The 24682-nt window shown below is 40.4% G+C and overlaps 1 protein-coding gene across 9 annotated transcripts in view; it reads right to left on the bottom strand.

Moving 5' to 3' along the window:
- The window catches only part of MAST4 (microtubule associated serine/threonine kinase family member 4), a 301580-nt gene that overhangs the window by 140760 nt on the left and 136138 nt on the right, over nt 1-24682 (bottom strand). For all 9 annotated transcript variants that reach the window (XM_064641886.1, XM_064641885.1, XM_064641882.1 and 6 more), the window contains one exon: nt 8572-8603. In XM_064641886.1, the coding sequence (XP_064497956.1) occupies nt 8572-8603 (32 nt within the window). The remainder of the gene's footprint in view (nt 1-8571; nt 8604-24682) is intronic.

Genomic DNA, 24682 nt, shown 5'->3' with positions numbered 1-24682 from the left:
CAAAAACGACAATCTCTCCACCCCATGCCCTCACCCCACCAAGACAGATTTGCTGGTATGGCTTACTGGTAAAACTTGGCTTAAAAAAAAAAAGCCAACAAAGTTCTGACTTATAGAGCACTAATATAAAAGCTTTCTGGATTTAGATCTACATAGATATGTTCTTGGTTCTTCTGACAGGCATTTCAACCATAAAAACAGCCATATTTTTAAATGTAAATTAAAACATTTTAAGTGTCTCGTAGCAGTATCTTGGAGAGAAGTATTCTCACAAAATATGACTGATCTATAGAAATTCATTTTCAGTAGCATCTTGATATTAAGAAGAATCACAGAGCAGTTGAGGCTGGGTCTCAAGGCCATACCTACACATGAATGTAGAATATGCCTGGTTTAATCTTGTTTCTATTACATGCTGTGTTGAAGTGGGATATAAGTCTAGTCACCTGACTGCAAAATAGTACCACATAGCAGAGGGGAAAAAACATTCCCAACGTCTATGTTCCCTATACAACTTTTACAAAGGCACAGGAGAGCTTTTCCATTCAGGCTAGAACAGCAGGAGCTTGTTTCCAGCAGCATGCTCAGCCCCATGTCACAGATACCCATAATAGTATGTTTGTCTCAAATACCATGCTCGCCTTCACTGCCTAGGGGCATGGCCACACTAAACATTCATGAGTGAAGCCGCTGGGATATGAGGAAATACGATTATATGCAATTACACTGCCTCTTGCACTGTTGCAGTCAACACACAATGAAATATAAAGTAAGAAACTCCAAAAACTTGTGTCAGCCTTTTAGAGTCATTTGCTTCCCGTAGCAGTTATCTGCCACCCTTTTCAGGCAAGCATGGCAATAATATGGATCCACTTATCCTCAGCACACTTTTTCACCTTTTCACATGCCTGTGAGAGCTGTCACAACACACCCTATTGAACCTCACAGATCTAAGCTTGACTAGGTGGCTAGGAAAAAATACGGCAGAGAAGCAGAAACCCTACAATATTTGGGAGAAAGGGCAAGAGGACAGAGATGGCAGAGAAGAGCACATAGATAGCAGAAATGTGTGCTAATGCCAGGTTGGCTTCTGCCACAACTTGATGAGCAAAAATTCTTTAAAGACTACACAGAGGCAGAACTCCTTGATTAGCTCTTATGGAACAGAATGGTATCATGTCAAAGCAACATTTTCCTTCTCCAAACCTACTGCCATCCTGCTGCCATCCATCCCCCCTTTCCTTTTCAGCCTGCCACAGAAGCCACCCACCTTCCTGCTGCCCAGATTTTTGGCTGAAGTAACCTATTCTGTTTCTGCAAGCTCCAGTCTCTCACTGAGCCATCAACCCCACCCTAAGTACTGCACATGCTGCCTGCCCCTCAATTTAGTCCCAAGAGCCACCACTATCCTCCCATACACAAAGCACTTGGCAAACAGGTTCTTGGTATGCCTATCTCCATATGAAAACTACATCCACATGAACGAGTTCTGCAAGCCTAAACCTGGCTCAGGATCCCTGTCCCAGGTCTCAACTTCTCTTCCTCAGAGAACATATCTGCAGGTAAGGTGCATGGTTTTACACAGAGGCTGAAAATACAAAGAGATGGAAAACCTCCAGCAAAACGGAAATGTGTCAAGAAGTCCATTCACATGACCCATAACTCCCATGGGTAAGGGAGGCAGATACTACGATGGAGGAACGTTAACAGGGTCCAGACGTTTTAGGCAGAGACAGAACTGGTAGTAGATGCAAAAATGGCCACAGCCACAAACATAACACCATATGTTCACAAAAAAAAAAAAAAAAAAAAGGGGGGGAAGAAAAAAAGAAATAGCCAACTTAGCTATAGAGCAGGCAACAGAGACCCTGCTGCCACTCTGTCATCTGCCTGCTTTAAAACTTCTGTCTATGGACACATAACTGCAGATAAAAAATATATTAATGTCCATTATGATAAGCAACAATACTGGTTTAGAAGACTGACTAGTAAAAAATGTTCAAGTCTGTTTTTCATAGGAAAGAGGGAGGGGAAAGAAGACTTCCCCTCCTCCTCTGAGACAAAACAGAAGTGGCTCATTGGGATTTCATGATCTTCACTCATGACATCTGTAGAAAGTCAGCGTCTACTTTATATAATGGAATGGCAGTAATACTGCAAGTTTCAAAGGGAAAATCAGTAATGCCAGAATGCATGACAGCAGACGCAGGGCAGGCAGATTTCTAATGTTCGGCATTAGAATAAGGTCATATTACTGCTACTACAGGAACAAATATATTGCACAGAAATCTGAGTGCCTCTTTTCTTAAGGTAAAACCAAACATTTATTTGTAGTCTCTACCTCACTGTTAACCTCCACCAAAAAAAACCAACCAAACAAACAAATAAACAAGCAAACAAAAAAAACCATCTTCTCATTACAATTCGTTAAGCAGAGCACAGGTTCATCAAGCCATCATGTAATCTGCCCAGAGCCCAATCATGGCCCCAATCCTACAGAAGCTAAATGTCTGCAAGCAAGAAATTGCACAGCCTCAAAAAGACCTCTCTGTAGATTAAGAAATTATTCAAATCTTTGTAGCATCGATGCAAAAAAAAATCAATTCATCCATACAGCATACAGCAGCCTATATCTTGCAATTCGTGAGGACAACTCCTTTGTGACAATTCTTTTTGACAAATTTCAGACATTACTTAACTTAAAACTGGACTTCCCAAAATTAATGGCACTGGGGGAAAAAAGAGTGTACAAGATGCTGTTTCAGTATATCAGATTTTCAAGGTTTACTATTAAAAATTCAAGCTATGTTGACTAGCAGTGATTAGCCACAATGTTCTTCTGCCAGCTTTCTCAATGCATACTTTCTTAGGCAGCAGAATAAAACAGGTGGTTATATGGTCATTTGTTCTTTTTGTGTTTTATTTTGCAGAATAAAATCAAAGAGAAAGAATTTTACTCGCTGGCAATGCAATGTCTGTTCACAAAACAAACAAGAGGACACAGCCAGCCAATGCTAATTTAAGAATGTTAATATGCATCTATCACATTTGCCACTGACAGTCAGAACTGACCACACAGTTACCTCATTCATAAAATAAGTTACCCCTAGACCCCACCCTGCTGCTCAAACATCACTACTCCCTTGCCTCAGCAGCTCACATTTCCAGCCATTAAACTCCCCTACCACTTTCTATATGCTCTTGCTATATATCCTTTGCTGCTTCTATGCACACAGAAACACTGCAAACACCACAAATTGCTGGTTCAACAAGTAATGCAGGATACAAGAACAGAACCCAGAGACACAGAGGGAGCAGTTCAGTGAAAGAGTCCGCAAGCAGAAAAGGCTGCTCAGGGGAGCATGGGACTGACACATGGGGAACAGCAGGATAGCAAATTTGTCAGACCTCCATCCCATTACTCTTTTCTTGCCTTGTTTTGCCTGATTGACTGTTCAAGTTTTAGTAGTGAACTGGTAAGATTTTTACTGCTATTTCTTTGTAGAGATCCAGTTATTTTAGCACCTTGGCACCTGTTTTCACATTACCAGCAATCCACTAGCGATGAGATCTGTCCCTCAAACCAGGTTGAACCTCATGCTATAAAATAATTATTTGCATGTATAAAAATATTTTAAAATATTGTACTGCATGAACATTTTTCAATTTAGGCAAAGCATGTAGGCACCCAGATACTTAATTCTCTTTGCTTCCGCCAAGCATCATGTGACACCTCTATCCTGAAATTCTGCAACATGCCTACAGAACTATGGCTTGACCCTATAGGCTGATTTAATTTTGCTTTTTCCCTGTGGCTTAAGTCTGATCAGAGTTTTGATAAAGAACTACTTAAGATTATTTTTCATTCTTGACCCTGTCCTGTCCTTGCCTAAGTAGCTGAAACAAAATTCCAACAGGGCACAGCACACTCAGTGTGCTGTGGAGAAGCACAGTATCTGGTCACTTTACATTACTTAGATACCACAGCACTCATAGAACAACAGCAGATAAATACTACGTTATACAATTAAGCTTTAAAGCATGACCACCTCATTTTCTAGGCATCAATCCTCCAGGGAGATTGCTATTTGAAAAATTTGGTTATGTATTTGAATAGTTTTCAAATACACAAAAAAAGTCATCACCAGCACCATCTGACTTTTTTTTCATGTATAGATAAAGGTTGTGTGCATGCACACACACAGATGAGCATGAATTTAATAGTTAAAGGGTATCACAAAGCTTTAAAATACTCACAAGTAGTATATGTAATCTTTCACTGAAAAGGGACACGATGAATTACATTGAAATAGATCATTCCTTTCTCTAACATGTGATGTGATAAATCATAGAGGACATAACTGTATAAAATCCACACATATACTAGTAAAATCTGAGTTAAGAGACAACTGCAGATACAAGTAATAATATTAATATTGGTGTAAATGAAGCAGGGATGCAAATTTATGTGTGCAAGCACCAAAAAGACCCATCAAAACAAGATTAAACAGAATGACCTATACTGATAGCCAAGGACACAACAGCAATAAAATACCAAGGGATGTGTTGTTTACACCGAAATCAGGCCTGTGCTCTCCACAGCACAGACGACTTATCTGCAGAAGACTCCACACTGACTGACAACAGGAAGGTGGCAACAAGGCTACCCAGCACACTGTACATGCCACTACTCTACCTGTTAGCCCAATACAACTTTAAAAGAAGGAAACACAGACAATGGGCAGCAGACTTCCAAAAACATGTATGGAGGCTGAAGTAAGCAAGATTGTGACGGAAAAGAATCATGTCACAGTAACTGTTGGCTCCTAAATCATATAAAAGACATAATCAAATTTTTCTTTGTCAATCACAAGGAACCCAAGAGATGCAGGGGAAAAAAAATTCAACTCAGTGACAGCAGTAGAAAACCCCCGAAAGGTAAGTACAGAAATAATGCTGGTAACAACACTAAATACACATTTTAAGAATCAAACACGGGCTGTGGAATGTATCTCTCAGGGCACAATCCATCCGTATTAGAACAGAGAAATTCATTACTCGGCAACAATATTTAATCTATGCCATTCTCCAAATTTAAGATAACAGGTCACCTATAAACATATCCAATTTTTTATTATATAGAAATCTATGTGCACACAGAAACTGTCAACAAATACCAGTTTTGTCCTTAGAGCCTTAGAGCTCTTCTCTTTGTTTTTCTTAAGCATTGTAGGCACGATCTCATAATTCCATTCCACTCAATGGATCATTCCCACTTTTTCCCTAAGGGGAACTGACAGTCCATATTTTTCACTGATAAAAAACTTGCTTACGAAACTGTTTGTAACTTTCTTGAAACTTATTTAATCAAGTGCCTAAGCAAGAAGTGGCTTTAACTAGTGTTCCTCTTGAATTCTTGGCTGGTCACAATCGTATGTTGCTGTTATCCAAGGATATCAGCTGTTTCACTGTAATGTATAAATTAGTTTAATGAAAATTCCAAGAACAACTTTGACATTTCCACAGGAGCAAGCAGATTACATAAGTGCTGGTACTGAACCTGAGTCCATATTTTATAATTACTGAAATTATTTTCAGAAATGTCAGGAGAAGGACAGATGCAGCAAAAATAAATACATAAAAGAGGTCCTCTCCAAATTAAACTGAAATTGAAAAAAATTAACAAAAGAAGACAGAAAGAGAACAGATTTAGTCTGGAAAAGTCAGGTATTTTACTTCTAGGGCAGGTACTTTAACCATGGAAGCTCTAAATAAAGGAGAAACTGCCTCTAATCACTCATTTCTTTTATGTGTTTCTGGTTTTGACAGCTCCTCTCCACCTCAGAGAAGCCCAATAATTTGTTTTTAGGAGAAGAGCATTTTAAACCAGAATGTTTTAAACTCAAAGCTAAGTTTAATTTTTGTGCCACAACCTTTGAGTTCATGCCCTGTCTCTCTCCTGTTTCTATTTTGCTGAACTCTGTGGGTATGGTAAGGAAACAAATTAGGATAAGGATCACTCATGCCTTAATTCAGTGATGGAAACTCACCTGCTTTAACTCCACCATGCACTGAGAGATCATCTCTGGCTACCTACTTCAGCTAGATACACTCTGAATGTCTAAAGCATAGTGATTTGTAGATGTTATCAGACATTCCCTGGTTCATCAGAGAATTTGCATGCTTCAAAAACAGACAACAGCAACACCTAATTCTGATCAAATTAAATCTGTATTTCTGAGTCTGGCTCAACATTAAACATAAATGTCTTCCTTGGTATCTGGAAGTGTTTGGTGAAAATAACAAATCAGTAAAAATATCTAACAAGATATAAATAATCCATCTCCACAGTGGCAGTGTGCAAAAATGTACTTCAGTATAATTTTCTAAAGTACTTGAAAGTGGGATACTAACAGCTGTGCAGATTTACAATCATGTTAAGCTTATATAAAGTCAGTTTTGCTACTGGAGACAGCCTGAGAGAAAGCTCCCAGATATTCATTCTGCCTCCATGCCATCACAACCTGCCGCCAGAAGGGCATTTGTACAGCTGGGCAGTTAAACATGCTGAAGAACCTGCATGAAGCAAGGTGCAACCAGGATCAGTTCTGCCTGTGTCCACTGGACCACTCGTGCCAGCACAGCCAGGGCATGCTCTGAGCATGGAAAACCTCACTTCTTTCTCAACCACCACCTTTATCTCTGTTTATGCCAATTATGCTAAGGTTGCTCACCCCTGAATCAGCAATCCTTGTCCTGTCTAAAGCTGCATCCTTGGCATGCCACTGGCTCTGAAGCTCCAGAATACAGTGTGTTGTGCCTCCCTGGAGCCATTCAGGACCTCTAGATGTTTTTCACAATGAAAACATAGGACTTTTCACATTTTGAAATTCAGTCTTCGTGTCAACATGCATAAAATGTGCAAATACAGCAGCCAACATGGCCCATGCACACCATCTCTGATGCCACAGCCATTGTTAACCTCAGCACTGTGAGCCCTGTTAAACAAGACAGCAGTATCAAAGATACTTTAAAATACCATCTGCGGAAACCTAAGCACTTTAATAACTAGATTATGCTGACAAGGGGCTATTTCTTTACTATACTTTAATAAAGTCTCAGCAACGTTACAGAAGGTGCACTTACATCTCAGTGATCAGCCACAACAATATGTATGTGAATGCAATTGAGGTGACTACACTGCAGTCATTTTTCAAACTCAGAGAAAAATATCTAATAAGATTCAATGTCAAACATCCTAGCAAGAGAGTAAGCAAGGTCAAGTTTCAAGAGCCACTTTCTGCTGTGGCTGAAGTCAACAGGAGTTTAGCCATTAACTTTAAAAGAGTCTGTCTTCTGCCCACACAACAGTTTCAGGTTAATATAAAGTACCAAGGACACCAAAAGAAGGCTCCAAAAACCATTTTCCTTAACAGTTTTTTCACTCTGTCATTCCAATAATCAAATATTTGATGTGAAATTAGTTTTATATTTTCTTGATTTTTCCTAATTAATAGGTTTGCTTATTGTCTAAGATTTCTTATGCATCAGAACCTAAAACACGAGTCTTTTCCTAGACAGTAGATATCCTATGAAGTACAGACTTCTGGTATGCCATTTAAGTCAGAACAGCAGAGCACTTAAATCCACTTTCCCAGCAGTTAAGTTTCAGTTATTCACATACCTAACCTTACTATCACCAAAAGCTACACAGAAATATCAAGTTGAAACCGAGTAACTAGCCCCTTGTGCCAGAGCTTAGCATTTTGTTCACAATGTGTTGTCACAGTAACACAAGCTTATTCACGTACAGAGATTGTCTTGTAGTACTAAAGCACTTTTGAAAGAAAGTAGTAAGTGAACAGAGTTTGTTACTTAAGACATGTTGTTATGTTCATAGCCCAATACTTTCTCAACAAATTACTAAAAGAAAACAAGAAAATAAGACATACAAATAAAAAATACACGCTTTCAAACCAAACAGCTCAAAACTACTGGAAAATCAAATCCAAGGTACAGAAATTGTACAGATACAATTAAACCCAGTATCTGAATACATATTATCATAACTAAGTAACAATTTATACAAGAATATACAGTCTTTACTTCCATAATCAAAACAGTAGCTTAACAATCCTATACGTTCAGTAGAACTCATCTATTCTTTGTTCCTACCTTTTCATCCACAGGACTGTTCACAGAATTTCTTAAGGAAACAGTTCTACTTTCATGATACATGTATTTGATATCGTTCATAAAGAAATCAGATTTCTTCCTTGATTTTTAATAAGAAAAATCTTCAATACGAAACAAAAACTTGAACGTAAGAACTTTTTTTCACTTCAAAAATCCCTCACATAGCTCCTCTAAAAGACAGGCATAAAAAGGTGACTGCACAATCCTCAGGTTTTCATTTACAATCTTCATTTCTTTCCAGGTATTCTAAGGCAGATCAAACACCACACTTAACCTCCATTTTAACTGTCCTGAGAAGAAAACTAGCCCACTCTAAAATCATAAAAACCATGTACTATACTGTGAGCACAATACAGAAAAACTTCATGTACTTACAAACTTCCTCTTCTTGGAAGGCTCAACTCTTTCTGCAACAGAAAAAAAAGTTACAGTGTATTAGGAATAAAACATTTCAATTGGAAGTGGCCTTTTTAAGAAAAGTACTGTAATCCTGTCATCCGACTAGTAGCAGAGAGACAGAAGACATGTTGTGACAACAATAAAAGATGATATATATTTTACATGTACCACCTTCTACTCTTCTTTGAAATATTATCATTAGCAATTGGAAAACTCTAGGCCTTTTTGTAGCAGCAATATTAAAATATTTCAGGCAATAGATATTATGGAAAAGCCTTACAGTCAGCTATGATGCACTGGTAACACTACTAAAATTTGCAAGAGTAGGTGACAAAGATATACTAAGTTCTTTCTAACACTGATCATTTGCAAAAGTTGTTAACAACAGGACCACAAGCTAAATAGATGACCATCACCACCAAGCTTTCTATACTATGTTCTTTAAGACAAAAAAGATGAAGTACGTAACAGTTTTGTCCACTACAAATAATTATAATTGATTACAATCTTCTACAAAGTACTAGCATAACAACAGAAACACTGTTGTTAAACATTTCTAAAACTCTTGCTGAGAACAATTAACAACTAACTACTTTTTACGTGACTGGCCAGATACCTCGATGTCAAATGGAAATTACAAACAAACATTTTACTGTAATTTTAGCATGGAAGAAAACCATGAGATCCATAAAGTTCTGCCCATCAGAAACAAGCAAAATATATACACCGACAAGTAGATTATCTTCTATTGTATAAATCACAGAATAGCTGAGGCTGGAAGATCCTCTGGAGATCCTCTGGTGTAACCTGTTCACAGAAGGGCCTATTGCAACAGGTTACTCAAAATTACATCCAGTTGGAATTTGAACATCTGTAAAGATGGACACTCCAAAACCTTTCCAAGCAATCTGCTGCAGTGTTCCACCACCCTCCTTTTTTTTATTTCTCACATGAACTTATATTCTGAAAGCTAATTAGTTAAGTTGTCTTTGCAATCATGCCCAGCAGGGGATATCAACTACATTCAAACAAAGGGACAACTTGTCTGACATAGAGGTCATACAGTCAAGATACATGTGAAGTTGAAGAGCATCATGAAAGACAAGGCTGCATATGAGAATGGTTCAAGTTATATGGATGGATGCATTTACTCCTTTTACTGCATTCTTTTATATTTCTTTACAGTAACCTCAAAAAAGGATGTTGTAAAGTTTCTACTCAGTTTCCATTCAGTAAGTTATCAAAAGGGAATAATTGCAAAACTCTTCCAAAAGTAGATACGTACATGAACTCTGTGTAAGTGTGCACACAATTATTTCACACAGCAAAGAAAGTAAAGTTATAGGTATTGATCATACAAAACATGTATGAAAATACAATCAAATGGACAAAAATAGTTCAGCCATGCACCCTAGAAAAGGCCATAGGGGAATAAATAATTATGTATTCTTTAGAGAATTTTAAATGGTGTGCAGTAAATAAAGCCGGGGCTGCTAAATGAATGATAAGGCCTAAAATATCAAGTAGCTGCTCAATTCCTGAGCACCGCCTATCCTGTTCACTGAATGAGGCAGGAAAAAATAGTGTGAAACAATGCAATTAGAGATCACAACGCAAAGGCAAAGGAGAGCAGAATTAGGGACCTTGGTAACAAATTCTGGCACTTCCTAGGAAGTTCCAGCAACTGTTCAGAATCTGCATTTTAAAACAACACCTTTTAGCATGACATAAGCTTATATACACAAGAACAGTTACACCTGCACACAGTATTGCATTATAAAGCTAATTCCCCTAAATTTAAAACTTCACACTCATCAGGAACAAAATGTAACTGCAAGTTAGAACCCACATACTTCCCTTGGTATTTTTTCCTTGAATATTTACAATGTCATTGTGTTCAATTTCTAACACAAAAATTTACTTGTAATGCTAGGCACTGTCATACTGCAGCAGACAATGCTTGTGGAAAAACTGCCAAAATGTATAATCAAGAATTATCCATGGGTTTGCGTTGCAATATGTACTTTTAATTTGTTTCCTATTAATTTTTTTTTGTTTTGTTCAATCAGGTTGTTTTGGTTGTAGTTCATCATTATAACAGCACAGCAAATGACAGATACTGCCTTCTGTAGACACCTGAAGTCACATTAATCTCTTGGCGCATTCTCACGCATCCCATACTGAAGCATTACTTTTGACTGCAGAATAAGGCTCCAAAAGATTATTGACTCACTGATAAAGATGTTAAAAACTGCCAAGATCACCCCATATGAAGTAAAAAATAAGCAAAACCTTAAGTATGTAATTCATACAGGATGATTTAGAAAACATTTTATTTCTGAGGCTGGATTTTAAAACAATATACATATAAACAAATGAAGGACAGAAATAAAAGAAACTTCCTTCCTGGATAAGATCTCTATCCTCATTTTTCTTATATATCATAGCAATGATATTAAAATTAAAGGTCACTTCTCTCATGCTTCTCCAGCTGGAGTGTCTCCAAGAAAAAAAAAGAATCTGAAATGTAGTAAACAGAAGCTTCTTTTTCTGTCTCAGATCAGCCTGAATTATTACAGCTCCTACATGATTTTTCTAGTTTCACTTAGGACTCACCTGCCTCAAAGATTTTTTCACAGCCTGAAGGAATTAACAGATTATCAACTGTGTCAGTACAGGCCTTCTCGCTCCTAATGAGCGAGATGCTAGCTTTGTAATAGTACAGCACAGCTCCACAACTGGATCTACACAAAACAGTTGGGAAAAGCATAAACAAGCTCTACATGGGGCTAGCCAATAGCTTAGATTAGAAAAATCATTTATTTCCTAGGTATATAAACACCATCCCTTCTAAAAACCTAAAGATGCCACTTTTACCCTGTTACCTAGCTGTTTTACTCACAGCCACTGAAAATGAAGATGAACTATACCACACCAAAAATCACCAAGTTCTGACGGGTTGCAACACTCTGGCTCAGATCTCAGTTAAACTGCAAGTGACCCGCAACAACTGGCATTACAGCGTTTCCTTTCTGAAAGCCTCAACTGAAGACCCAAAAGACCTGTCTGTCCTAGTTCTGCTGCCCAGCATCCAACACATGCAGACTGCTTAAGGTAAAATTTAGCAGGGTCAGGACCTTCAGATCACCTACTTAGCAAGCAAGTACCTGGGGCATTAAAAAGAGAAAAAGATGTCTTTGCTACCACTCAGCATGGCTTTCAGTCACCAGCCCTGTCCCAGAGGACAACACTATGCACTTTTGCCCTTATCCTACATGGAATTCTCCTCTGGCCAGTTCAAGTTGGGCTCGTTTCAGGACTGTGCCATTCCACTGCAGTAATACATAGCAGACTTAATGGACCAGAGACTCTTGCCCTTGAGGCCCTGTGTATTTCAGAAACTATTGTCACAAAACATGAAATACCTTGCCTCAAGTTTAAGATATCTGTGCAAGCTGTACCAAATTCCTGTGATGTTACATTAAGAACCACGTGTACTGAATTTAATTGCAACTATCATTAATAAATTCAAACTCTTCTCTGTGCATTTTACTATCAATAACATGGTTTTTACAAGCACAAGTGCTTTTTGATTATTTCAGTAATTATGATTCTTCCTGTGGTTCTACACATCTGTGAAACACTTCAGTATGGACAAGATTATTATCTGCATCACAGTGCAGATATTCAGCCTGATAAAAAAACCACACTGACCAAATAAAGCACAGTGAACTTAATTCTGGATCAAAGTCTTCACCCCACTAACTAGAAACACGGTTTAAATAATAAAATTATATTAATAGATTAATTTCCTCCCTATATGGGAGGAAGAAAAGATGACATTAACTTACTGCTTGTTACTAGATTCAGTTTTAAAGAATCAACAAGAAACTGCCACATCCATAAACAACTAAAGACATAGGTAACGTTGTCGATACAGATGGACTTCACAACCACAGTAAATCTGCTTCATCTTCCAACAACTGCAGTGTTCTTTCAGAGTTTCCAGTTGTCCATAAAGTGGTCTGGAAAAACACACTTTTTCAAGACAAATTCCAGTAATGCACTCTTGAGCTGGGGAGGTGTTAGATATGGTAAGATTCATATGACCTTTTTTTTTGATTTTTATCACTTTTGCTGTACCCATCCATTATAAACTGTAAGCATCTAAAGACTTTCTGGTAACATGTGTTAGATCTTAAGACTAGGTTAACACTGTAACATTAACACTGCATTAATAACAGCAGGAAGAAAAAAATCAGCAATGGCACACAATTCACCTTCTTATCATCATGACTGACAGCAAGAATTACTGCTTTGAGGGATGAATTTGAAGGATTTCTTCTTTAGCAATTACTACATTTCTGCTAAGATAAGATGGGGGATGACAGCAGATCTGTCGTGTGTCTCACACCAAATGTGCTTCTCCTGCTCTAAGTCTGTTTCTCTGGCAAAGCTCTCTTTTGTTCTTATGACAACTTACAGTGTTTCCTAATAAGCCTCTTCCTCAGAAATGGTTTTATAGTGATACCAGGGTGGAATTTTTCTATTCAGGATTAACTAATTTTCAAAAAAATGAAGAAATATGTTCTTTGTCAGTCAAGGTGTTCTCACTCAGATCTGATTTCTGTCAAAACAGATGTAATTATAAAACTGTTCTCACTTTCAGATGACCCAAGTGACTTCATACTAGCACCAGCTCTTTCTCAGCACTCTGAGTTTTAAGCCTGTCCAAGTTGCAATTCTATATCCACTTTTCTCAGGAAAACTGTACTGATACCATCTTCATTCGTAATGTAAGTCAATGCCTTACAGTGAAGTTTGATGTTCTGCCTTTCAGCTGAAAACTTTCTGATTCTTTTCATTCATTCAGATGCAGTCACCAGTATACCTGGGTTTTTGCTTGCTTAGTGTGTACCCTCATTAATTAAATCAAAGGTCATCTCTTCACAAGCACATTCAAGAATGAAAATTGCCACTACTGCACTGGCAAACACCAGAAGGTAGTTACCACTGCTCAAGGAAGATTCCATTCAATTTCCACAGATTTTAATGGGGATATAGTGTAGAAGTGAACCAGCCTGTTAGTCTCGGTTTATTACTTGGTAAAGTTATGGAGAAGATTATTCTGGAAGGTACTGAATAACACCTGAAAGACAATGCAGTCATCAGTCAGAGCTAGCTTGGCTTCATGAGAAGAAAGTCCTGCTTGACAAACCTGATTTCCTTTCATGAGAAGGGGGAAGCCAGTTTATGTCATCTTTTTGGATTTCAGTAAAGCTTTTGATACTGTCTCTCACAGGACCCTTCTGGACAAAATGTGGTGGGTGAGCAATTGGCTCATGGGTTGAGCACAGAGGGTAATAGTGAATGGGGTGACATGAGACTGGTGACCTGTCACTTGTGGGGTTCCACAGGGCTCCATCTTGGGCCCTGTGCTCTTCAACATCTTCATAAATGACTTGGACACAGGACTGGAAGGGACACTAAGCAAGTCTGCAGATGACACAACACTCAGGGGAGCTGCTGACTCTCTCAGTGTCTGGGAGGACCTGTAGAGAGAGACCTCAACAAATTAGAGGACTGGGCAATCACCAACCATATGAAGTTCAACAAGGGGAAGTGCCATATTCTGCATCTGGGATGGGGCAACACTGGATGTTCGTACAGACTGGGGAATGAGATGCTGGAAAGCAGTGCCATGGAAAGGGACCTGGAGGTCCTGGTCAGTGGCAAGTTGAATGTGAGTCAGCAGTGCCTTGGCAGCCAGGAGGGCCAACTGTGTCCTGGGGGGCATCAGGCAAAGCATCACCAGCCAGTTGAGGGAGGGGATTGTCCCGCTCTGCTCTGCACTGGGGCGGCCTCACCTTGAATATTGTGTGCAGTTTTGGGTGCCACAATATAAGAAAGGTATTAAGCTGTTAGAGAGCATCCAAATGAGGGCAACGACGATGGTGAAGGGCCTTGAGAAGAAGCTGTATGAGGAGCAGCTGAGGTCACTTAGTGTGTTCAGTCTGGAGAAGAGGAGAGGGAGGGGGGAGACCTCATTGCACTCTGTAACTTTCTTGTGAGGGGAAGAGGAGAGGCAGGCACTGATCTCTCTGGTGACCAGTGACAGGACCCAAGGGCATGGCCTGAAGTTGTGTCAGGGAAGGTTTAGGTTGGATATTAGAAAGAGGTTCTTCTCCCAAAGGGTGGTTGGGCACTGGAACAGGCTCCCCAGGGAAATGGTCAGAGCACCAAGCCTGACAGAGTTCAAGAAGTGTTTGGAGAATGCTCTCAGTGACATGGTGTGACTCTGGGGGATGGTCCTGTGCAGGGCTAAGAGCTGGACTCGATCTTTGTGGGTCCCTTTCAACTTGGCATATTCTGTGATTCTGTAATTTTGTCTAATTATATACTGTGTGTTCTATGAAATTCATTTTTCTCTCTTCAGTTAACTTTCCCTGCTTTTGTTACAGGCACTGCTGACTGTATTATTCAAAGGAGATACATACCTTTCCATCAGTTCTATGTGTTCTGAGATGTGATGGAAAAGGAATACCCAGGTGCCTACTTAAAGCCAAGTATTATCAATTTAAATGCAAATTAACTGAATTAAAATAAAAAAAAAAGCCAAACTGGCTACATACATAAACCATACAATAAAAAGAAATCAATCACTTTATCATGGACAAGAACTACTTAATTAATCTATTTTTATTTTCCTATAGATGAACCAGATACAACATTAAGATTTATAATAGACTAGACTAACGAAGTAAAGAGCAGTTAAATGTGTTTTGCTTTGCCTAGTATTCTTCTAGAAACTCTCATATAGCATTAAAAACACTGCTCCTCATGGAAAAAGATGAAACATTTCAGAATGATTCCATGCATTTACAGTAAGGATTTTCCTACTAACTACACTGTAGTCTGAAGTCTCTCCAGCTGTGGGACTGGTAGTAACATTTGGCAACCAAAAGAACTTGCTCAGAAAAATTACACTGTTTAAGAGATACAATACAAATGATGCTCCCAACTAAATTTTGAAATAAATTAACAGAAACCAAAGAAAAACAACTACACTAGGATGCATAGGTTGTAACTAGCTTGCTTTTTTGTTTGTTTTACAGTTCAGAGACAGTAGCAAGAACTTGAAAAGAGAGGATAAAGGAGTCAGTCACTCAAAGAAGTTTGGAGTATCATCTACTGATCCTGGAAACAGAAAAAATAATAATCAAGCTGACTTGGCCAGGGAAAGAAAAGGAAGTTAATAAATAAATAAGTAAATCAAAAGTGCTGAAAACATACCATTTATGGGAATAAAATTCATCAACACAGAAAATGACTGGGAGAGACAACAAGGTTTGGGGTTTTTTTAAAATGCTTATTGGCATGCCTAGTCTACCCCAAATGAATCCATAAATACTCAGTGCTTCAAGGATGTACCACATCATCACAAAAAAGGAACTCCAAACACTGCATCAGTAACCTACTGCTCAAATGAGAAACAGGAATGCAGTTAAGAATTATTCAAACTATGCATAATAACATAATCTCTGCTATATCTCATATTCTCAGCCAAAAGCAGCATTGGCAGACCCATCAACTCCACTTCCTTACCGCAGTAGCTTATTTGGAGAGTAGCTACCGAAATTAGTAAAAGGTGAAAACTCTCTTTAATGAGAAGCACAAACCCCTCTGAAAGACAGCAATTTGACTGTTGCAAACATTAGCTCAGTGAATCTTTGCATTTTCTTTGCTTCTTTTAAGTAAAGTAAAAACAGCAGAAAAATATTACTTCAGAGGTTTTCACTATTACCCACCATGCTGCATTCTTAGCTCAACTTTTAAAAAATCAAAAACCATGTTTCTTTAACAAAACAGTGTGAAAATTCTCAATGAACTCTTCACCTGAAGTATACAGAATCATTTAATCTAACACAGTGTTAGAAAATCCATGCTTCATTCTGACCTGCTATCACACAGTTTATTTCACCCCTTGGCAAAGTACCACTTCACCACATGACTAATGGAGAAAATGCATGGACTGCAAAGTGTTTGAAACAACAACACTCAAAAGATTCCAGCTGCTAAGTTCACATGAATATTCCTATCATTAGAGTTTAAAAGTGTTATCATATATTAAGGGAAAAGGAGAAGAAAAAGAAAAAAATAATCACACAAGACATAAATGCCATAAATTTGTTCATCTGAACAAATATAAGCAATTATACAGTTAACTACCACTGGAAAATTCTGAATCCATTTTGACTAAAGGCAGGGATTTCTCTAAGTTCTGTTTGAATCTCTAGGTTCTTTCATCAAACAGAAAACAGTGGTTTTCATATCGGTATACCTACAAAAGATTTTGCCTGCTATTAAAAAGCAGAAGAAAAAAATCACCACCACAGCACACAGGGGCCACTCTTGACACTTCTTGACATTATAGTTGCTGGAGACCATTATGCCCACAGGAATCTAGATGCCTTCCTTTTCCCAGCTGCAGATCATGTTTTGTATTACACAGTTCAGCAGCTGCTGCTGAACTTTGTTGAAATCAGTAACTAGAAGATAAAATGATTAAGGTTACCTTCAGCATGGAGACTTGCCTACACTTGGGCTTTGATTGCAACAGTTTTTGTTAGTCATTTTGCACAGGATAGAAGGGGCTAAAAAGAGTACAAATTCCTTTTTCCAGGACTCATTACCACTAGCCAAATATAGGCCTTGCTCTATCTTAACACATCCACAATCATCTGCTGGAAGAGACCAGGTAAGCCGAAAGGGGAAAGTTCACTGGAATTTAATTTTAAGCTATGTTACTCAGTTGAATGGAGTCACAGAGTCTGGTCAAAGCACTACTGTGCCCACAATGTCGACTTTCAGACCCATAGAGCTGAGCTCTGCAGCTGCTCTTCATACAGAAGGGAAAGACTTGCAGAAAGCCAGGAACAAAGGGCAGAAATAACTCACTTTTTTACCCAGAAAAGTCACATGGAACAGCAGTGACAAAACACTGCTTTTTTTGCTTTCAGCAGACAACAGAAATGCCTCTTTTGCATAAAAAGGAAACTATACATTTGCTCTGTTAATGATTCCAGACCTTCTGCCCCTTATGTAAAAGGTCTCAAAATTAGAGATTTTACTTAATGTTGACATTTTAATTAGTATTTGTAAATTCACATTTGATTGGTTCAGCTGATCCCGCACAGCTTACTAGCAGTGTACTCTACTGATGTGAAAGAAAGGTTCAAGTTCTAGAGCAAGGGTTACACTGTAAAAATTGAGACTGTCTGGAGACCAGCTAGGTAAATATTAACCCCATTTGTGAAACCAGCTTAATCAAAATGCACACTTCATTTTTTTCACTTCAAAACTCTGCTCACAGATTTCTCTCAACATTTGATTTCAGCTTATTCAATTTCAGCTGAAGCTTGATTTCCCACAGGACTTTAAATGCCCTGAAAACTTTGAAGATCCGCTCCAGTGTCTTCCTCTCCCAAAGGAGAGCCCCACTGTCATAACCTTTTGTCTCTGCCACTATTATAAATCTAAACATTGCTGTTCATAGGCCTTCTCACATTTCCTACCTTGCTTCCTGCTTGTTTGCGACACTTGCTGCTGACGTGCAAAAGACTACTGTCACTGCTCCTCTTCCTATACGGTAGGCAAGAGGACACTACCACCCAGTTGATACACTCTAAAGCAAGAAAATTTGATTTTAACGTCTCCAAAGATAGTATGGCAAAAATCCCATGATCCATATTGATATTACATTGCTCTCCCTTCTGATGTTATCCAAGTTCTCTAATAAGCTGCAATCTCAATTTTGAGTAACCACTGCAGGAGGACGGGAAAAAAAGGCTCTTTTTAAGTATTCCTTTCCTTATCAGAAAGGGAACATAACACAAGCATTATCAGTCTGCTACTTTTATTTTCATCTTAAAGTCTCAAAATGTGTGCATCAACATATATATCTCATGTATCAATCTCTGATCTAAAATCTCTGATGCAAGCAGGAAGCTGATGTCTAGCAAAGACTGCCTTGAGGCACAACCCCAGCTTCTTAATACTGACAATTTTACTGGAATAATTCTTGATAAAACAATACAAATTACTAAAGCAGCGTTGGACCACTGTGTATAACAATTTCTGAACTCTTGACATGAAATAAAGCACTGTTTCAGCCTAGACAAGGCTTTCAGCTAAAAACCACAGCGGACAGACAATCCTCCTTATATACAAAAAGCAAACATGTAACTGCGATAAATCCTGTTCCACAATTTATATCATTAACTGTTCTCTCTGTATGTGCTAGCAATAAAGTCAGGTATATTTTATAAGTTTTGTTCAGACTACTAACACCCTAGATCAATTGAGATTAGGACCCAGATAATCTTTTGATTTATTGCCACTTTATAGCCAGTTCCATTTCCTTCTTTGCCCAATACAGCAAAATGATTGTTCCAAGAGAAACTAAGTAAATCATATCAGAAACTGTATTAAGTTTTGCAAGCATTACATTTCTTAAACTCCCTTTTACCTCTGAGTGATAATCCTATTTATACCAGCTTAATAAGGTCTAACAGGATAAGTGAAGGTTACTCGAATTTACACCTCTATCTAGTATGGTTGTCTGCAAGTTTCTGTCATGAAGTATCTGCTTATTAATGGGAATAACTTTCCAAAGGCACAGAGATTTCTCATCAGAGTAGTCTCAAAGACCCTCAAAAATAATTTTTTTTTAAAAAAAAAGATAAGAACATACACCTTCAGGTTTGTATCTATTCAACATGAAATAAAAATAAAAGAGAGACAACCATAGTTTCTTCTCTACACTTCTTAACTGTTTTTAAGCCAGCAGGAGACAAGCCAAACCTACACTGAGACTGCAATAGGAAATAGTATGAAAAATTCCTCCCAGTTCCTATACTGATTTATATGATTAAACTGGCAGGCTGATCCATCAGTTTTCACCTTTTCTGCAGTCACACCACCAAGATATTTGAGTCAAAGAAAGCACCAGTGTATTTTCTATGCTACTTTCATTAGAAAAGATCACAGAATCACAGTATAGTTAGAACTGGAAGGGACCTCTGGAGATCACCTAGTCCAACTCCCCTGCCAAGGCAGGGTCACCTAGAGCAGGTTACACAGGAACGTGTCCAGGTGGGTTTTGAATGTCTCCAGAGACAGAGACTCTACTACCTCCCTGGGCAGCCTGTTCCAGTGCTCTGCCACCTTCAATGGAAAAAAGTTCTTCCTCATGTTGAGGTGAAACTTCTCGTGTCATTGCTTCTCGTCCTGTTGCTGGGAACCACTGAAAAGCATCTGGTACCATCCTCTTGGCACCTGCCTTTGAAATATCTATATGCATTAACGAGATCCCCTCTCAGTCTTCTCTTCTCTAGATTAAACAGGCCCAGCTCCCGCAGTTTCCCCTCATAAGAGAGATGCTCCAGACCCATCATAACCTTTGTGGCCCTTCGCTGGACCTTCTCCAAGAGTCTTTCTTCTACTGAGGTCCCAGAACTGGACAAAGCACCCCAGATGTGGCCTCCTTACGGCTGAGTAAGGGGAGAGAACCACCAAACTCCCCCTGCTGGCCACACTCTTCCTGATGCACCCCAGGATACCACTGGCCCTCCTGGCCACAAGGGCTCATTCCTGGCTAATGGTCAACCTGCCATCCACCAAGACTCGAATCTTCTTCTCAGCAGAGCTGCTCTCTAGTAGGTCAGCCCCCAACCTGTGCTGGTACTTGGGGTTATTCCTCCCCAGGTGCAGGATCCTACACTTGCCCTTCTTGAACCTCATTAGGTTTCTTTCTGCCCAACTCTCCAGCCTACCAAGGTGCCACTCAATGGCCGCACAGCCTTCAGGTGTACCAGCCACTCCCCCGAGTTCTGTATCATCAGCAAATTTGATGAGGGTGCACTCAATCCCTTTGTCCTGGTCATTGCTAAACAAGTTGAGTAAGACCCAGTCTTGATCCCTGGGGAACATCACTGACTACAGGCCTCCAACTGGATTCTGCTCCACTGATCATGATCCTCTGAGCTCTGCCATTCAGCCAGTTCTTGATCCACCTCACTGTCCATTCATTTAACCCACACTTCCTGAGCTTCGTTATGACAGGTAGGTAGATAAATGCATGCAGAATGATGTACCCTAGTGCCCAGGAAGGTTCTGGAACAGATTATTTTGAGCATCATCACACGGCACGTACAGGACAACCAAGGGGATCAGGTCCAGTTAGCACGGTTTATGAAAGGCAGGTCCTGCCTGACCAACCTAATCTCCTTTTATGACCAGGTAACCCACTAAGTGGATGAGGGAAAGGCTGTGGACAGAGTCTTTTCACTGTCTCCCACAGCATTCTCTTGGAGAAGCTGCCAGCCCATGGCTTGGACAGGTGCACTGTTTGCTGGGTGAAAAACCAGCTGGATTGTTGGGTGATGGTGAATGATACTGATATTTCAAGGGTCAGAAATAATAAAGAATTCACCCAGAAAGTTACAGAGAATGATAAGAGGGTTGTGAAACAGTCCTGCCTTATACGTGAAACAGGCCTCACAGCCTCAAGGGAAGGACCTTGAACAAAGGACCACCTGAGCTTTTATACCCTGTGAGATAGTCTGAGTATTATGGTTATAGGCCACGGGGTTGGGCTTTAGTGATGAATATTCATACCATCACATCATCACAAGTGGACACTCTTCCACCTGGCATTGGGAGTTCAAGGGAGGGTTTGGCCACGAGTCAGAGCTGCTCCATGAGTCCCAGCCATTGCAGGAGGAGCTCTGCGAGTCCCAGCCGCTGCCAGAGCTTCGAACTTTAACCTGTTACAATTTTATATTAATGAAGATTGCTATTCCATAAACTATCAGTGAGAGTCCTTCACCAGCACTGGTAGTTGCCAGCAGCAGGTAACACACTTGAATAAAATGGGAAGACCCGCAGAGGGGTCTCCCTTAGGCTGTTGGTTTAGCCCCCTCAAAAGGGCAGTTGAATCACCCTCCATTCCAGCAGGACTGTTCAGTGAAGGGTCCCCAGAACAGAATGCTGAAAGACGGGTTGGGCACAAGGGTCTAAGCTTTCCTGGTGCACTGACAGACAAATCAAACGCTAAGGGTAGTACCTTGGCACATCACACCCACAAGAATATAACGCTTTAGTTGACACTGGCACACAATGGATTCGGATGCCATCCAGATACGTAGGGGCAGAATCCACTTCTATTTCTGTGGTAACGGGGTGGTCCCAAGAGCTGACTGGACTGGAAGTTGAAGTGAGCTTGACCAGGAAGAAGTGGCAAAAACACCCCATTGTGAGTGGTCCAGAGGCCCTGTGTATCCTTGGCATAGATTACCTCAAGAGTAGGGATTTCAAAGACCCCTGTCACAGTTTTAGTCCAACTGGAAAGATTTTTGGTGATTTTTTTTCATAGCATCACATGGTTTCAGAGTGCAGGGGAATGCTCTTCCCTGACCCATCCGAGCTGACCCAGAGAGGGACTGTCTGCAGCACTGGCAATCTGCTGGAAATGGGGACAGGAGTGTCCCTGAAGTGAAGCACTGCAGGAACTAAGGGGAGAAAGGGTAAAACCCTCCAGGCACTTCTGGAATTGGCTCTCTTGGTACCTGGGGTTTTGCTCACTGGAGCTTTTTCCCTGGGGACCAAATTGCCTCAGCTGCAGCTGTTTTTCCACCTCAGCAGCAGTCGCCTTTCGCATCAGCTCGGGAGTGCCGCAGCTCCCAGCTGAGCCATCCCAATGCAACCAACAGCATCTGTCTTTTGCATCGGATCAGGACCACTGCGGCCCCCCACTGAGCTGTCCTGATGTGATCAGCAGCATCTATCTTTTGCATTGGATTGGGACTGCTCTGGCCCCAGCATCACACCAGGACAGCCGGGCCCCGCCATTGTCACCCCACGTGATTTTTTTTTCTTTTTCTACGCCAGAACCCATGCTACTGCCTCGGCAGCATAGGACTTTTTTTGCTTCGGACAAAATATCCTTCCAGGTTTTGCTTTTAACCTAGGGGGAAAGGGGTAGTCAGGTAATATTTTTTCTGCCACTGTTGTTTCTTTTTGTTTCTTTGTATTTTTAGTAAAACTGTTGTTTTAGTTTTCCTCTTTCACTCAGATTCCTAGTAATTTGTAATTTGTCAGTATTTGGGTGGAGGGAAATAAAACAAAGAAAGAAAAAGAAGGGTTATCTCATTAGACATCTCACCTCCTGAACATACTGTCATTAAACCAAGACAACCCTAAAGGGCCTCGTTGGGCTTTGGGGATACCTGCTGTGGTGACAGAAGACATAAGACAGCCTGGTCTCTCAGAGGACCCTTCCGCTGTGGGACTGCTAGGGGTTGAAGAATAATAGGTGCTGATCACCACCACCAACAGTGTATTGTCAGCAATACCACACCGAGACACTGTGATTCCCATCCATCAGATGATTCATGGAGAGCCAAGGCGTGGTCAGCAAGACTCAGCTTTCAATAGCCCTATATGGCCAGTGCATAAGTACAATGGAGAGTGGAGACTGACAGTGGACTATCGTGGCCTGGAATGAAGTCACATCACCAGTGAGTGCTGCTGTGCTGGACATGCTGGAACTTCAGTTCAAACTGGAGTCCAAGGCAGCAAAGTAGTGCCACCACTGACACTGTTAATGCATTCTTCTCTGTTCCCTTAGAAGCAGAGTGCAGACCACAGTTTGCTTTCACCTGGAGTGGTGTGCAATATACCTAGAACCAGCTGCCCCAGGGGTGGAAACACAGCCCCACCATTTGCCATGGACTGATCCAGACAGCACTGGAAAGGGATGAGGCTCCAGAACAATTACAGTGAGTCTGTGACATCACTGTACGGGGAAGTTTTTGAGAAGGGGGAGAAGATTATCCAGATCCTCCTGAAAGCTGGTTTTGCCATTAAACAAAGTAAGGTCAAGGGACGTGCCCAGGAAATTCAATTTCTAGGAGTAAAGTGACAAGACGGACGTTGCCAGATCCCAATGGACATGGTTAACAAAATACCATCTATGTCTCTACCAACCATCAAGAAAGTAACACAGGCTTTTCTGGGTGCTGTGGGTTTTTGGAGAACATATATCCCAGTGTACAGTCACATTGTAAGCCCTCTCTACTTTGTGACATGGAAGAAGACTGATTTCAAATGGGGTCCTGAGCAACAAGCTTTTGAACAGATCAAAAAAGTGATTGCTCGTGCAGTAGCCCTTGGGCCAGTCAGGACAGGACAGGATTTAAAAAATGTGCTCTACACTGCACCCAGAGAGATTGGTCCTTCCTGAAGCCTCTGGCAAAAAGTACCTGGGCAGACTCAAGGATGACTGGAGTTGGGGATACAAAGGATCTGAGGCCAGCTACAGCCCAACTGAAAAAGAGATCTTAGCAGCTTATGAAGGGGCTCGAGCCACCTCAGAAGTGGTTGGCACTGAAGCACAGCTCCTCCTGGTACCCCGACTGCCAGTGCTAGGCTAGATGTTCAAAGGAAAAGTTCCTTCCACACATCATGCCACCGATGCCATATGGAGTAAGTGGATCCCTTTAATCACACAGCGAGCTCGGACAGGAAATCTTAATTGCCCTGGGATCTTGGAGATCATCACAAATTGGCCTGAAGGTGAAAATTTCCAACTATCATCAGAAGAGGAACAGGAGCAGGTGACACATGCTGAGAAGGCCCCATCATATAATCAGCTACCAGAAAATGAAAGGTGACACGCTCTCTTTCCCTGATGGCTCCTGCTGTATTATAGGGACAAATAAAAAATGGAAAGCTGATATATGGAGTCCTATGTAGCAAGTCACAGAAGCCACTGAGGGCCAAGGTGGATCAAGTCACATGCAGAGCTGAAAGCCATCCAGCTGGCTGAAGGAGAGAAATGGCCAGTGTTCTATCCCTACACTGACTCATGGATGGTGGAATATGCTCTGTGGGGGTGGCTGGACCAATGGAAAAAGGCCAACTGGCAGCACAGAGGGAAACCCATATGGGCTGCTGAAATGTGGCAAGACATCTCTGTCCGGGTACAGAAGCCGACTGTAAAAGCACATCAGGTAGATGCACCTGT

This window comes from Pseudopipra pipra, chromosome Z (genome assembly GCF_036250125.1).
Source record: "Pseudopipra pipra isolate bDixPip1 chromosome Z, bDixPip1.hap1, whole genome shotgun sequence".
In the NCBI taxonomy this organism is placed as follows: Eukaryota; Metazoa; Chordata; class Aves; order Passeriformes; family Pipridae; genus Pseudopipra; species Pseudopipra pipra.
Note: the sequence above shows the minus strand (reverse complement) of the source record. Positions and strands in the feature narration are given on the sequence as shown.